The following is a 14841-nucleotide window of genomic DNA, read 5'->3' on the forward strand; positions in this document are numbered from 1 at the left end:
GAAATCATTACAGAAAATGATATTATAGATATTTGGAGGGACAGAAACCCAAAGAAAGCTTCTTTTACTTGTATTCGTAACGCCATTGATGGGCGCACGTCATCTAGAATTGACAGGATTCTTATATCAAAGAGCTTAAAGTACAATACGACAGATTGTAAAATTAATATTTATCCCCGTTCAGATCACGACTTTGTCGATTTGACCCTAGACCTCTCACTTACTCCGAGAGGTAAAGGTTACTGGATTTTCAATAATTCGCTACTCAAAGACGACATATTTATCACAAAAATAGAGGAATTAATTAAACACGAGAAAGTACAACCCGACTACCACACGAACTTCCTCCAGTGGTACGACAGCCTGAAATTTAAGATTAAAGATGCATCAATTAAATATGGTAAGAAAAATCAACGAAGTCTACGACGAAGAAAGAGAAATTTAGAAAAACAAGCACACTACGAAAGACAAAAGGCCCAACGATTTAGCAACTATGACACCAGCAGGTTGGTGTCCATAGAGGAGGAACTTACTATTTTAATAACAAAGGAGATCGAAGCCAGTGCTATTAGATCCAAAATTCAATGGTTTGAAGAGGGCGAGAAATCCACTAATTTTTTTCTCAATCTGGAGAAAAGCCGACAGAAAAAGAAAGTCATGAAAACACTCTTAACCGACACAGGCAATATTATCCAAAATCCCAAGGAAATTATTTCGGAACAAATACGTTTTTATTCAAAATTATACAAATCGGAAAATACCGACGAAAGCTGTCTCGATCTTCTGTTAAACGAAATAACAAGAAATTTATCACCAAAGGACGCAAATTTTTGCGAAAACGAAATAACTGTGGAAGAGATGAAGAACGCCCTTTTTTCCATGGAGCCAAACAAGAGTCCAGGACTGGATGGCTTGACACCGCTGTTCTTTAAAACCTTTTGGTCCGACTTTATGGACATTTTTGAGAAACTTACTAAAGAAATATTTTATGCTAATGAATTATGTACTTCGATGAGAACAGGCGTTTTAACTCTTATTCCTAAGAAAGGAGATTTGCGGCGTCTCACAAATTGGAGACCTTTTAGTATTCTTAATACGGACTACAAAATTATAAGTAAAACACTGACAAAACGTATTTCCACTGTAGTAGGTTCTTTAATTTCTGAAAACCAGACTTGTAGTATTCCGGGTAGAGACATAACTGAAAATGTTATAATGATGCAAAATATTATTGATTATGTAAACATTAACAACGGGAAAGGCATTGCCCTCAAAGTCGACCAGTACAAAGCTTTTGACCGTGTCGAACATAAGTACCTTTATGAAGTAATTAATAGGATGGGCTTCGGTCCCAATTTTCAGAAATGGATCAGAATTCTTTACAGTAATATTCAGAGTTGCATCAAACACAATGGTTTTATCTCCGATGTGTTTCCTATTAGTAGAGGGGTACGTCAGGGTTGCCCAATTTCGGCAATTTTATATGTTCTTAGTGCCGAACCCTTTCATGAGGCTATTGTTAATAATTCCCAGATCACTGGTATCAATTTTTGTGACGTTGAAGCAAAGATGTTTCAACATGCCGACGATACTACTTTCTTCGTTTCTAACATTGCCAGTATTTTTTCTATTCTAAATGTCATCAAAATTTACGAAAGAGCCTCCGGGTCAAAGTGCAATATGGACAAAACTGAACTGCTCGTAATTGGTAAAAGCCACATAGATGTGCACGATTTCAAATTTCCTATAAGGGAAGACTACATTACCATACTAGAGGTAGACATAGGTAATAATCGGGAAAAAGCTGAAATTGAAAATTGGGAGCAAAGAGTTAAGGTTTGCCAAGTACTCCTGAATCGGTGGAAAGGACGGAATCTGTCTTTTAAAGGCAAATCTTGCATCATTAATTCACTGGTAATTTCTCGCTTGGTTTATCTAGCAACTGTTTCCCCCATTCCCGAATGGGTTATAACAGCCCTACGGCGGAGTGTTACCGATTTTATCTGGAATGGCAAGAAGCCATCTATTCAGTATACAACTCTACTTTTACCATGTAACAAAGGGGGCCTTAATCTGAGTGATATTGGAGTTACTCGTGATGCATTAAGAATCAAGTATATCAGTAAGATTTTAAGTAAAAATATTAATATGAAATTGAATAAGTTAATTATGTATTTTTTTAATCATTACGAAAACATGCAGCTAGGACTAAGTATTTTCCAAATCGTTCCCGACGACAAATCTATTCGACTGCTCAGCCCATTTTATCGTGAAATGTTGTTAGCGTGGAAAAGGCTAAGTAGAGGTCAAATAAGACCTCCACAAACAAGAGAAGAGATTCTCCACCAGCCAATTTTTCACAATCCTTTCATTCGTAATAGCAAAGATTCTACTCTTTTCAATAGTCATTTTATTGATGGTGGAATTATCAGGGTTAGTGACCTCATGTATGAGATAATCCCTTCTCGCTTACCAGCTGAGGCGGTTCATGATTGCATTCATACAACTAATCCAAATAACCCCCTCTCTATAGAAGAAGTTCGGGAGTACATTGAAATAATTGCTAAGGCAATCCCCGCAGAATGGATGACAGAAATCTATTCTTCAGATATAATTGTTTCTTGTCAGTTAGACATTGATATCGTGGTCACATTCACGAGTGGTTCTAAGGTTATAGACCCTTCTAAGCTTACGTGCAAACAGACGACTAGTCTGTTACGTAACAGTGTTGGCAAACCCCCTAAAGGAGAAAACCATTGGAATAACCAGTTTAGAGGTATCGACTTTGATAATCGCTGGAAAAACATCTATAGGAATCCGAAGTGTTTTCACGATGCTGATATCGACTTTAAAATTATGCACAATATTCTCTATACGAGCGATAAACTCTGCAAGTTTAACATTGTTGATACTCCAGATTGTACGTTTTGTGGTAAATCTATTGAAACGGTCATCCATCTATTCATTGACTGCCCACTTATTTTCCCGTTGTGGAATACCGTGATAAAGAAACTTAACTGTATTTATAACATTGACGACGTCAATCAATGGAGAGCAAGGGCGTAGGAACCGGGGGGCTGGGGGGGGGGGGGGGGGCGCCAGCCCCCCAGTGAAAAATGTGGAGGGGCGGAAGTATCATTCCGCCCCCCCGCTCCGCAAGTCAGAAAACCCCTTTTTCATTTCCAAATGAAAAAAAAAATGTCATTTGGAGCACCAAATTGCATCTAAGGCCAGGTGAAAATACAAAATTAAGTTTACAAAATGGAGTGGGTGTTGAAGTGTGCTATATTGCACCAAATTGCATCTGAGGCCACCTGGAAATGCAAAAAATTCCAAAGGGGAGGGGGACACCCCCTCCCCTTAGACCCCTCCCCTAGGCCGGCCATCAGTCTTCAGCCCCCCCACTCAAAAGTACCTTCCTACGCCACTGATGGAGAGCCTCTACTCTTCTCGGACTGGGGCTTAGCAATAAACGCAGGGAAGGAATTCTTTGCGACTTTCTGCTAAATACTTATAATATATATATATAATATATATACTAATGTCTTAACAATAATTACCATATTAATATCGAACGTTTCTTTCATAACAGTGTAAAGAAAAATATATACCTCCTTTATAATGTGTATAACAGAAACAATAAAATTGAAACCTTTTTCGATCTATTTGCTCAAAGTGAAGTGGTGCTCTCTAAAAGCAACTTCACGACCTATACGTACAATTTCGACAGAGGTTAGTGTCCATTTAGTTAGATTTTATTGGAAATAGTTTTTTTCTCTGCCTTAATGTTTCAAGGTAATTGCGTTATTTATCTCCGAATTTATTCATTTTATCACATTCTCATCTCCTACATAAGTTCACTGGGACCTAAAGCAAAGTTGTGAAGGACGTAAAACACGTCTCGGAAACTCAGTAACCGTATTTACAGTATTCAATTTTGAAGTGTCGCTTAAAAAGCAACATTTGCGATTTATTACAATTAATTTTATTATTATTTTCACATTTTCTGTAAAATTTCATTATATGTAGTGTTTTGAGATGGGTAAGCCAGTGGGCTCGCCTACCAATAAAAGAGTAAAAAATTGGCGCACTGTACGAGCTGATGAGTGAGGCTCTCTTTTGCATCGGTGGTTCGAACCCCGGTGATGACGTCTTTTGCTGCCGATCTTTTACAGCGGGTGCTTTCATGGGCAGCTGTAAGTATTAGTTAATCGGCCTAATATCTCAGTCCATACTGTGGCTCGATGGCTTGGCGCACTGTACGAGCTGATGAGCGAGGCTCTCTTTTGCATCGGTGGTTCGAACCCTGGTGATGACGTCTTTTGCTGCCGATCTTTTACAGCGGGTGCCTTCATGGGCAGCTGTAAGTATTAGTTAATCGGCCTAATATCTCAGTCCATACTGTGGCTCGATGGCTTGGCGCACTGTACGAGCTGATGAGCGAGGCGCTCTTTTGCATCGGTGGTTCGAACCCCGGTGATGACGTCTTTTGCTGCCGATCTTTTACAGCGGGTGCCTTCATGGGCAGCTGTAAGTATTAGTTAATCGGCTTAATATCTCAGTCCATACAGTGGCGCTATGGCTTGGTGCACTGTACGAGCTGATGAGCGAGACACTCTTTTGCATCGCTGGTTCGAACCCCGGTGATGACGTCTTTTGCCGATCTTTTACAGCTCGTCCTGCATGGGGAGCTGTAACTATTAGTTAATCGGCCTAATATCTCAGTCCATACAGTGGCGCGATGGCTTGGCGCACTTTACCAAAGCATTTAACTAACACACCCACCAGAATATCGTTGTAGTAAGTTGTCAGTTATCGCTGGATGATGAAGCATATTAATGGCTGGATGATGCATGAAGCTGGATGATGCATATTAATGGAATTATGCAAAGCCGTACATAGAGGTTCTCTGGAATGAGAAAGTTTCATGACTGTGAAACGTTCAGTTTGGTGCCTCGTCGCTCCCATAAATAATGCACTTCACAATGGACCCAAAGTGTGCTCTCAGTTTTATGATTTGGGAGATTGCTCGTCAATGAAGCCGCGTTTTTGTGTAACGTCATGTACACTGCAGTCCCTGGCTTTCTCTGATATGTCAACTAACTTATAAAGATTTGTTAAGATTTTAAGATGATCAGTATTGGCCCCCAAATTTGACCAGGCTAAAATTGCTAAAAGTTTTCAAATGTGACTTGCTGGTTAGTTTTGCGTATCTCAAAATTACTGTTAGGAGAACAGCAAGTGTTAAATTAGGTAATTCAGGCGCGTATTCAGGGGGGGGGGGGGTTAGGGCGCGCGCCCCCTGGTAAGAAAAAGAGGAGAGAAAAAAAGCGATAGAAAAAAAGAGGGAGAAAAAAAGAAGAGGAAGGAGAGGAAGGAAGGGAAAATAAAAAGAAGAAAAAGGAGAAAAGGAGGGAGTAGAAGATAAACGCCAAGATACCGGGAAGATAAGAGGAACAGTCATAATTACAGCGCTGATCACTATTATATACACAGGGTCAGTGATGGATCGAGGATTACGAAGGGGTGTGCGCCTCACCCTTCCCCTTACACCGACCAACTCCATTTTTGACGTTTCCAATTTTCCTCTCTCACTAATGTAGATATCTATATATATACCGGTACTAAATATGATAACCAGTGTGTGTGTGTATGGACGCCTTAAATTGTACAATTGTGCTATGAAACCAACTGTGGATGGTCTCGAACTCTACCGAGTCGTCGGGGAACATGACGAACCCATCACTTCTTGAGATTGTTCCCACCTGCATGGAAACGCGCGCCGACAAACATACGCCCACCCCTCTAATCGCTTCCCGATGAGTTACGAAACTAATTAATTAATGACCTTCGCCCGTAGTACCAAGACCTTGACAAATCCGACAACACACCACTTCATCGATAACAAGTGATCGGGTATATTAGTGACGTCTAGAGGTCGTGCACTGACCTACATAGAGTGTGACCACTTCCGACTTTGCAATTTCCCAAGATCAGGCCCCGAAAAATCAAAGAAATCCCAAGGGCACTGTACTGTATGGATATCTAGCAATGTCTAGCGATAGGGATGAAAATCCCAAGATCTTCCCTTAAAAGGCAGATAGAGAATCGAAGCCTTCAGTGTGTAATGAACTTTAAACTGTGTGTCTTTCGAAATGAAAAGATTGTGGGGCAAAGTAGCGTATCTCCTATGGGCTCAGACCGTGCTAACCAGGTGGCCCCGACCAAAAGGGGGCCCTCGCTATACTGATGCACAGAAAAAGGGTATACCTCTTTATATAGGAAGGGCCCGTTTTACTGGGAAAGAAAAACTCATACAAAGACTGAACAAGACAATATACATATTTTCACGTGATACGGAATACGGACATCATGATCATGGGCTCTTTGGGTATTAATGTCTGTGTCGAGCTAGTTATGTTATTTATTATTATAATCGAAAACGAAATATATTATGTAAAACCCAATTCCAGCCAATGTTGTACTGAGTACAACATCGGGACATATGATTTTTTGAAAAATTCTAAAACAATAACCCACCACCCAACAGACTTGAAACTGCGTTCATTTGAAAAAGAAGGCAGGGCTTGCATATAAATATAATATAAAAGGTAAGAATAAAGATGCCTTCGGTGTATGTGGTAAGTAAAAAAGCACAGGAAATTAGGCTTAGATGGAGACAAAGTTTCAGCCGAAATTAGGTTTATATTAAGGTTTGATTACTGTATTTGTACAGTAGTCTCCATTATACTCCATACAGTATAGGGGGGCACTTGCCCACTCCCCCTGGAAAATCACAAAAAAAAGTTAAGCATTTGACATTTCAATGATTTCCCCAACCGTCGGTTCTCTAGTTTGCATACGGACCCATAATGCATGACTGAAATTATTGAAAGTCAAAATCCTAAGACATGAGATCTCAAAATAACCGATGTGTAAATGCAACTTGAACGGGAAGTGTCTTTTCCGACGATCTAGGAGTATTTTTTGGCAAAGAAATCGTCGTGCGCTCCGCGCTAACTGATGGTGGCGCTCCCCTTAGGTAGTATACTCAAGCAGTGTGTTACACCTTTGTGACCTACTGACCCCCCCCCCCTGTAAACATTTCTGAGGACGCCCTTGCTTAGACCTCCTGATAGGGGCCCCTTTGGGCCAGGAGCCCGCCAGGCTCATCGTTACACCCGGGTGGAGCATTACACAATAAACAGATAATAGTTACTTATTTCAGTCTCCTTTCAACTATTCGAATTTTTAAAGCAAACAGCAGATACCACATCATATCAGTGAGAATGAAAATGGCGCTCCGGGATGAACAGCCTCCAACTGTAGATATGTGTAGTGTTCGGTTTCGGAATATCTGGTATTTTTTCATTTCCTTCAACGAAGTTTTACGGTAGCCGTTATAAGAGGTTTTAATAGATGTGCACCAATAAACTAACTGTGTCTGAATTTTCGAAAATTGCTTGAAAAACCATTCTTCATCATTATTCCCTCCATGCAATTTTGACCGGTCTGTTAGGGGTTGAAGGTTTTCCTGTATTGGTTGTCCATATATAGATGAAATTTTGTGCAACATTATGGGTTTTTTCATTATGGCTTTTTTCAGTTTCGTTTCCTTCCATCTAATGATAGCATACACGAATTTTACACCAAAGAGCAAACTAAGGAAGGATAGTGACAAAAATGAAACTGCTAAATAAAGCCAATTAACGGATACGAAAAGTAAAGGAGAGGGAGAGGGAGACCAGAAACATATAAGCATTTTTGGACAGTTTTGGAGTATTTATTCGCTCTTATTCATAATTTTACAATTGGTGTTATAAGTTTGTTACTGCAACCTAAGGAGTGTCTTCCCTTCCTATATGTGCATGATGTACTTATATTTGCGCCACTTTATAGTCTATTTCAGCAATATAGAATGCAGCACCCTGGTGCTATTACATATGTACATACATTTGCGGTTAGCTCGACATGGTATTCAAGTTGCCTATGCTACATTTATCTTAAAAGAAGGAAATATAACTTGAAAATTATCATAAAATATAAAACATGAAAATGGAAATAAACGAAATTGGAAAAGAACCTTTTAACGTCAACGTTTGTGTAGACAACTTCGTTTGTTGATATACGATAAGTAATAATAACTGCATTCATATTGTTGGTAACTGTGACATCATGGAGATGTGTAGTGGCAATGTTTATCAACGAACAGAGCAGCATATAGCGCCCTCTTTTTAATGTGACGTCACAGTAACCAACTGTTTGCGCATATTGCGATTTACTGTTAATGCATTTCGAAAGCTTCTTCAAAGGGGTTCGGTGAGAGTGTGGGTTAGGTTGTTAGGGAATTTGAGGGTGAACATGAGGTGAGTGACTCAGTGAGCGAAGCGATATTCCCCGCTAGACAGATGAAAAAGAATTCGTGCAAAGTAATGTTTCCCCGATTGAGGAGCAAGACCTCAGTCATCAGTTTTGAAACATCTTCGTTCTGCCCTCGAGAAAATCTCTTCACAGTCAAAGGCAAATTATGAAAAAGAAATATGAATGATTCTTTCATAGCAGGAAGTGAAATAACGTCACTTGAAAGGATTTTCTGGTTGCAGACAATATAACAGTTATGTTAAAGAGATAAAATATTCTACACTGCTAGTTGAAAACCACATCTCAAATATCCACCGTCTAACTCTAGATATAGTTGATTGAATGTATAACCTATATTTACTGGCTAAACTTTCAACTACTGCAGGAAGTTAGACCACAGTAGGGGGTATATGACGTCAACTGGAAAACAGCTTTGTTTTATTATCATCTTCTTGTTGTTGATTTATCATTGATGCATGATACAATTGGAAAATGTGCTTAGCTGTCAAAGCTGTGTGAGCTTAGAATATCATATTTCTATTGTAAAAATATGAGTTGATAAATAATTGACAAAATATAAAGAAAGCAAAGCCCCATTCAACTAAAATGCCCTTATGACATCTATACTGCTGTTACCAGATGCAATTGATGAAAGATTGCAAAGTAGAAAAATTCATATCTTCGCCATATATACAGAATGCTAGGAGGATATGATTTTCGCTCATGAATTCAGCATATTTTCTGCAATTTTGCCTATTAAACAATAATATTTACCTACAAGAAAACCTGTTTAAGTTAAAACGAAGGGTCAATTGTAAAAAAAATGTAAAAAAAAATGTACAGCCTCCCAAACCCCCCCCCCCCCAACAACAACAACAAACGATCAAACAAATGTAGCAAACAATTCATCTCCAATACGGCCATATCTTCTGCTTAATTGTTAAATAATCGATTCATTTAGTTCTTTAGATAATTGATGTTTTATTACATTCATTTTTTTTCAAAATTCCACTGATACAATATCAGATTATATGTTATCTTTACTATTTGTAAAATAAACGAATCAAGACAAATGACAGGGAACTAACAAGCTAACCGTTAAGACAGCAACCTGACTCTTTCTATAACTACAACGAGATTCCAACCAGTGACCTTAGGATAAAAGCTCATTTCCTACCAACACTGTTTGTTTTGGTTGCACACATTTGTCCTCTATTTCCCTGCAGTCAGTCAGAGCCGTATATAGAGAGAGTTTGGCCAACCATGTAACCGATTTGGATTGGTCGAGAGGGAAAACGCCCACACAGGGTGGTAAAATAGGTCCACTTGAAACTTTATAGCAGGCGACACGTATACTCACTGTCGTGTAGTCAGGGGGAATAAATTAGTATACCGAACACAGCAGTAACGTAAATCCAACTCCTTGTTTATTTCCACGTGCAACCTTTATATACGTGTTCAACATCAAACAGTTACGTAATACATTATAACAATAAAACTGAAGTAAAGCACATTTGCATAAATGCAAACGGAAACAGGTGTAGGGAGTAGAAGACTAGTTAAGCCAATAATAATTAGATGTCACATTTTCCTCTGGCTTAAAATAAAATCAATACATTACGTAATCCTTGTGCCATTGAGGACGTTTCTTTTGTCTTCTCCCTCGACCTAACTCTTGACTTAATTCCAAATTAGGAGCTTTATAACCTGTCCTTTCAGGCACGGCATCATCAAAACAAAATTTAGTACCAGTTTCCGGTGGATTACACTTAACTAATTTACTCACATTCCATTTCCTTCCATCAGACATTTGAAAAGTATGATCACTGATTTTCTTTACAATTCTGATAGGATCACTGTAATGCCTTGACCCTTTTTGGACCCACAAACCTTTTTTTATCCGAACCCAGTCTCCTTCATGAAGACCACTTAATTTAACATTCCTTTTCCGATCAGCATACTTCTTGTACCTTTGTTGTTGGCGTTTTACTCTATGCCTAACTTTACCAACATTGACTTTAGGCAACCCATATCCTACAATATTGAGTTTTGTTCTCATATGTCTACCATGTGCCAATACAGATGGCGACACCCCTGTAGTTGCATGTGCGGTAGCCCTATATACACCAAGATATTGTAACACTGTTTCTTTCCATGGTCTACCCAAATTGATTGCATTTTGAACTATACTTTTCAAAACTGAATTAAACCTTTCCACTGCACCATTTGCCTGTGGATAGTACAAAGATGAACAGCGGTGCACTATTCCCCTTTCACGCAAAAAATCATCAAATTCTTTTGACTTGAACTGAGGACCATTGTCTGTAATGACTTCTTTCGGAAAACCCTCTCGACTGAAAATTTGCTTCAAAAACGACGTAATTTTGGTTGTTGTTACTGTGGACGTAAAACAAACTTCAGGCCATTTACTGAAATAATCCACAATTGTGATCGCAAATCTGCAATCTGTAGGACCCGCTTCAAATGGACCAACAATATCCATCGCAATTTTGTCCCAGTGATTTTCTGGATACAACACTGGTTGTAAAGGAGCATAAGCAGTTTTTACAGTTTTGTCATTCTGTTGACAAACAAAACAATCCTTAATCATATCTTCCACTTGAACATCCATCATGGGCCACCAGTAGAGTTCCCTTAACCTTTGTTTTGTTCGGGTCATCCCCTGATGTGCTTCATGAGCGAATGACAACACCCTTGAAGTAAGCTCATGAGGTACTAAAATCCTATCACCCCTCATAACAATATCACCAACTATGCAATATTCATCTTTAGCAAAATAAAATGGCTTGGCACAATCTTTAACATCTTTAAATTTGGGCCAACCATTGCAAATGTAACTTTTCAAAATACGAAAACAATCGTCATTTCTGCAAAATTCTTTAAACTCGTCTAAAGAAATTAATTTGTACATAGGTTCCCACAAAACCTGGCAAATTACCTCCTGATCATCATCCTTAAAATTTAAATCTGATGAAGCCAGGGGTAATCTCGATAATGAATCAGCTACAATATTGTCACAACCTTTTGTAAACACCATTTCATAATCATATTTCATCAATCTACAAGCCCACCTAGCAATCCTCATTGATTGACGATCTGTACCCTTGGTAAGTAATGTAATCAATGCTTGGTGATCAGTACACAATTTGAATTTCCTGCCCCACAGAAAAACATGCCATTTTTCACAGGCCCACACGCAAGCAAGGGCCTCCTTTTCCCCTACAGAATATTTTCTTTCTGCATGAGATAAAGTGCGGGACGCACAAAAAACGGTCACTTCTAACCCATTTTTTACTTGGTTAAGACAGGCACCTAACCCGTCTTGTGACGCATCTGTCCTTACTATACAATCCAGTCCAGGATCATACATAGCAAGTACTGGATCTTTACCAATATGAAATTTCACATCATCAAAACTTTCTTGACATTCTTTTGACCATATGAATGTATTCCCTTTGCGCAAAATTTTCCTAAGTGGTTCTACCTTTTGAGCAAAATTAGGTATGTACTTAGAAAAGTATCCGGCCAAACCCAAAAATGACCGTAGTGCTTTTTCATCCTTAGGGACACTAGCACCTGTAATTGCAGTATATTTGTCATCAACTCTTACGCCCTCTTCACTTACGACATGTCCTAAAAATTTCATTGAAGTTTGATTGAACTTGCATTTCCCCATATTCAGTTTGATACCGTAAGAATTTAGTTTGGCTAGAACAGTTTCCAATGCTTTATTATGCTCTTCTTCAGTCCTACCATATATGATTACATCATCCAAATAACATTGAACTCCGTCAATACCGGCAAGTATTGTATACATCATTTTTTGAAACACCGAAGGAGCAGAGGAGAGACCAAAACAAACTCTCTTGTATTGAAATAACCCATTATGAGTTATGAATGCTGTGAGTGACCTAGAATCAGGGTGTAATAACAATTGATGATACGCTGATGTGAGATCAAGTTGTGAGAATACCTTTGAATTACGTAACTCCCCTAACAACTCGTCTATTTTAGGGAGTGGAAAAGAATCGGGAATTACTGCTTTGTTAACTTCCCTAAGATCTACGCACAGTCTTATTTTCCCAGACCTTTTGTATGAAACCACAATGGGAGACACCCATTCAGAAGAATCTATCTTTTCAATCACCCCCGAGGATTCCAACTTCTTCAATTCGTTTGAAACCCTTTCCCGTACACTGAAAGGCAACCTTCTAAGCTTTTGATGCTTAGGTTTGACATTTTCATTCACTTTGACTTTATGAATGAAACCCTTAACTGTACTTAACTCGGGATCATCAGAAAACATATTAGAATATGGTTGAACATGGGGTGGTAATGAAGTATTAAAATTAGTACTTTTACCGTCCTTAACATCACTAACACCATTGCACTTTAAGTCCTGTCCCAAAATATTGATGTCCAATGAAGTAATCAGATCTCTGCCTAGTAGGTTATTCCCCTTCTCAACTACGTAAAAGGTCGTCACTGCTGTTTTCTCCAAGTAACTCACCGAAGCTTTGAAACATCCCAACACTTTGATTGAATGCATTGAGTATGACGTCAGATTTACATCCGTCGGAACCTTCTCAAGTGCTTCCAGCAAGAAAAATTTACTGAAAGTATCACAAGAAATAATAGAACAACACGATCCTGTATCAACAATAAGATTAAGAGGCACATCATTTACTTTCACCGTACATGTAATAGGCTTGACTTTCACTCCTGTGGGATTTGTCATCAAAACATTTAAATCACCGTTTCCTGCGGCTTCCGTAGTATTGCATGCGTTAGAATCCCGTAGTGTAGTAACTTGATGAATTCTCACCTGCTCACCAGTGCTGCGGCACACATTAGAAAAATGCCCAATTCTCGAACATTTTCGGCATTTTTTATCCTTGGCTTTGCATGACTTGTCGTTGGCAAGATGCTCCCTCGAACCGCATCTATAACACAGTCTTGTCGGCGGTCTCGAACCATGAGTATTAGGTTTCCTTGAAAATGGTGTGGGGGCGGACCTCGTTTGATTCACCTGTCGGTCCTGTGCATTGAAACCAGATTCGTTTTCGCCAATTATCTTTGCTTCTCGAATAGCATCCTCTATTTGACGCGTAATATTTACGGCTTTCACCAACGTTAACTCCTTTTCCATTAAAAGCCTTTCTCGGACCCTCGGTAGATTGGTTTTCTCAACAATTTGGTCACGAATCATCTCGTCATTCATATCAGCAAAGTTACAGTTGGTACTAAGTTGTCGTAAAATGGCAACGTAATTATCGATTGACTCGCCATGATGCTGGCCCCGCTGTCGGAAACGATATCTTTCAGCAACAACATTTACAGTAGGTTCAAAATGTTTTTCTAAAATTGAGAGAGTATGGTCAAATTTAGAAGTACCTGGAGGCAGTTCAGGTTTTGGTAAAGAATTATATACTCGCTGACCCTCAACTCCGAGACAGTGTAGAAGTAAGGCAGTCTTACGGCCAGCCGAGAAACCTTCGCCTCCCATGGCCAATAAAAAATTCTCAAAAGTAAGCTCCCATTGCCTCCATGAAATAGCTGGAGATCCCGGTACTGGAAGAAATGCTGGCGGCTGTAAAATTTGCGCCATCCTCGTCGCCAAAACTGTCGTGTAGTCAGGGGGATAGTCAGGGGGTTAGGGTTAGGGTTAGTGTATAGACTATCGTTTGTGTACACGAAAAAAGTACGAAATTATGAAAGAAATGGTGCTGGGGATGCTGCAATCGGTCAGAACATGGATATTGTTGTTTGATTTTCCGACTGACCATAAAAGAAGAGGAATTTTTTGGAAGTAGAAAGAACAAGATGGAGATCTAATGAAAAAAAGTCTGTGTGGCCTAGGCCCATTCTAGCCATAAGCCCTAGTGTAATACGAGTAATGTACAAGCAATGCGAGAATTTTACGTTCAGACTGGTTTCTGTAATTACATTCATGGCTATTGTCTCTCGTTTTACGATCCACAAATTCGATTTCATTATGTCAGCTCTCCTAATCATAGGCATGGCAGTTTCAGTCGCACATATAGGTATCCTAATTCCTAGTTATTGTATGCCTAGGCTATGCCTAGCCTAAAAAAGTATCACGTTAAGTTTAATGTAAAAGGGTGGGCTAGCCTATAGGCATCACGTAAAGCCCTAAACCTTAGTTAAGCCCGAAGCATAAGTTAAGCCTGGGTTTAGTTAGACCTGGACCATTCTTGCTTTTACTACAACTGTTATAGCACATTACATAATATGGCACAGTATAAGGCCCAATTAAACTAGGCCTAAGGAAAACAAAGTAGCCTAGGCCTAAACTAGTTAGGCTAGGTCTATACTCATTGGCAACTTGTGGGTTGTGTACACATACAGGCCTAATTATATAGACCCTTTTAGTATGCCATAAACAAGTGCCCAAATGGTTAAATGATCTTGGTTTGTGTTAATTGTCAGCATTGGCCT

The 14841-nt window shown here is 39.2% G+C and overlaps 1 protein-coding gene across 1 annotated transcript; it reads right to left on the minus strand.

The window, feature by feature from the left end:
• Positions 1–300: 300 nt before the first annotated feature.
• LOC139972930 (uncharacterized) lies at positions 301–13990 on the minus strand. Its single transcript, XM_071979247.1, has 2 exons — positions 13208–13990; positions 301–363 (listed from the first exon to the last, which is right to left on the minus strand). The coding sequence occupies exons 1-2, from the start codon at positions 13988–13990 to the stop codon at positions 301–303; spliced, it is 846 nt and encodes a 281-aa protein (XP_071835348.1).
• Positions 13991–14841: the final 851 nt, after the last annotated feature.

The sequence above is a fragment of the Apostichopus japonicus genome, chromosome 9, assembly GCF_037975245.1.
Source record: "Apostichopus japonicus isolate 1M-3 chromosome 9, ASM3797524v1, whole genome shotgun sequence".
In the NCBI taxonomy this organism is placed as follows: Eukaryota; Metazoa; Echinodermata; class Holothuroidea; order Aspidochirotida; family Stichopodidae; genus Apostichopus; species Apostichopus japonicus.

Coding starts and splice junctions, on each gene's coding strand:
- LOC139972930 (XM_071979247.1), bottom strand. CDS start 13,990: ATGGCGCAAATTTTACAGCCGCCAGCATTTCTTCCAGTACCGGGATCT. Junction 364..13,207: donor GCCGCAGCACTGGTGAGCAG/GTGAGAATTCAT, acceptor CTTAAATTTCAG/GCTGTCGTACCACTGGAGGA.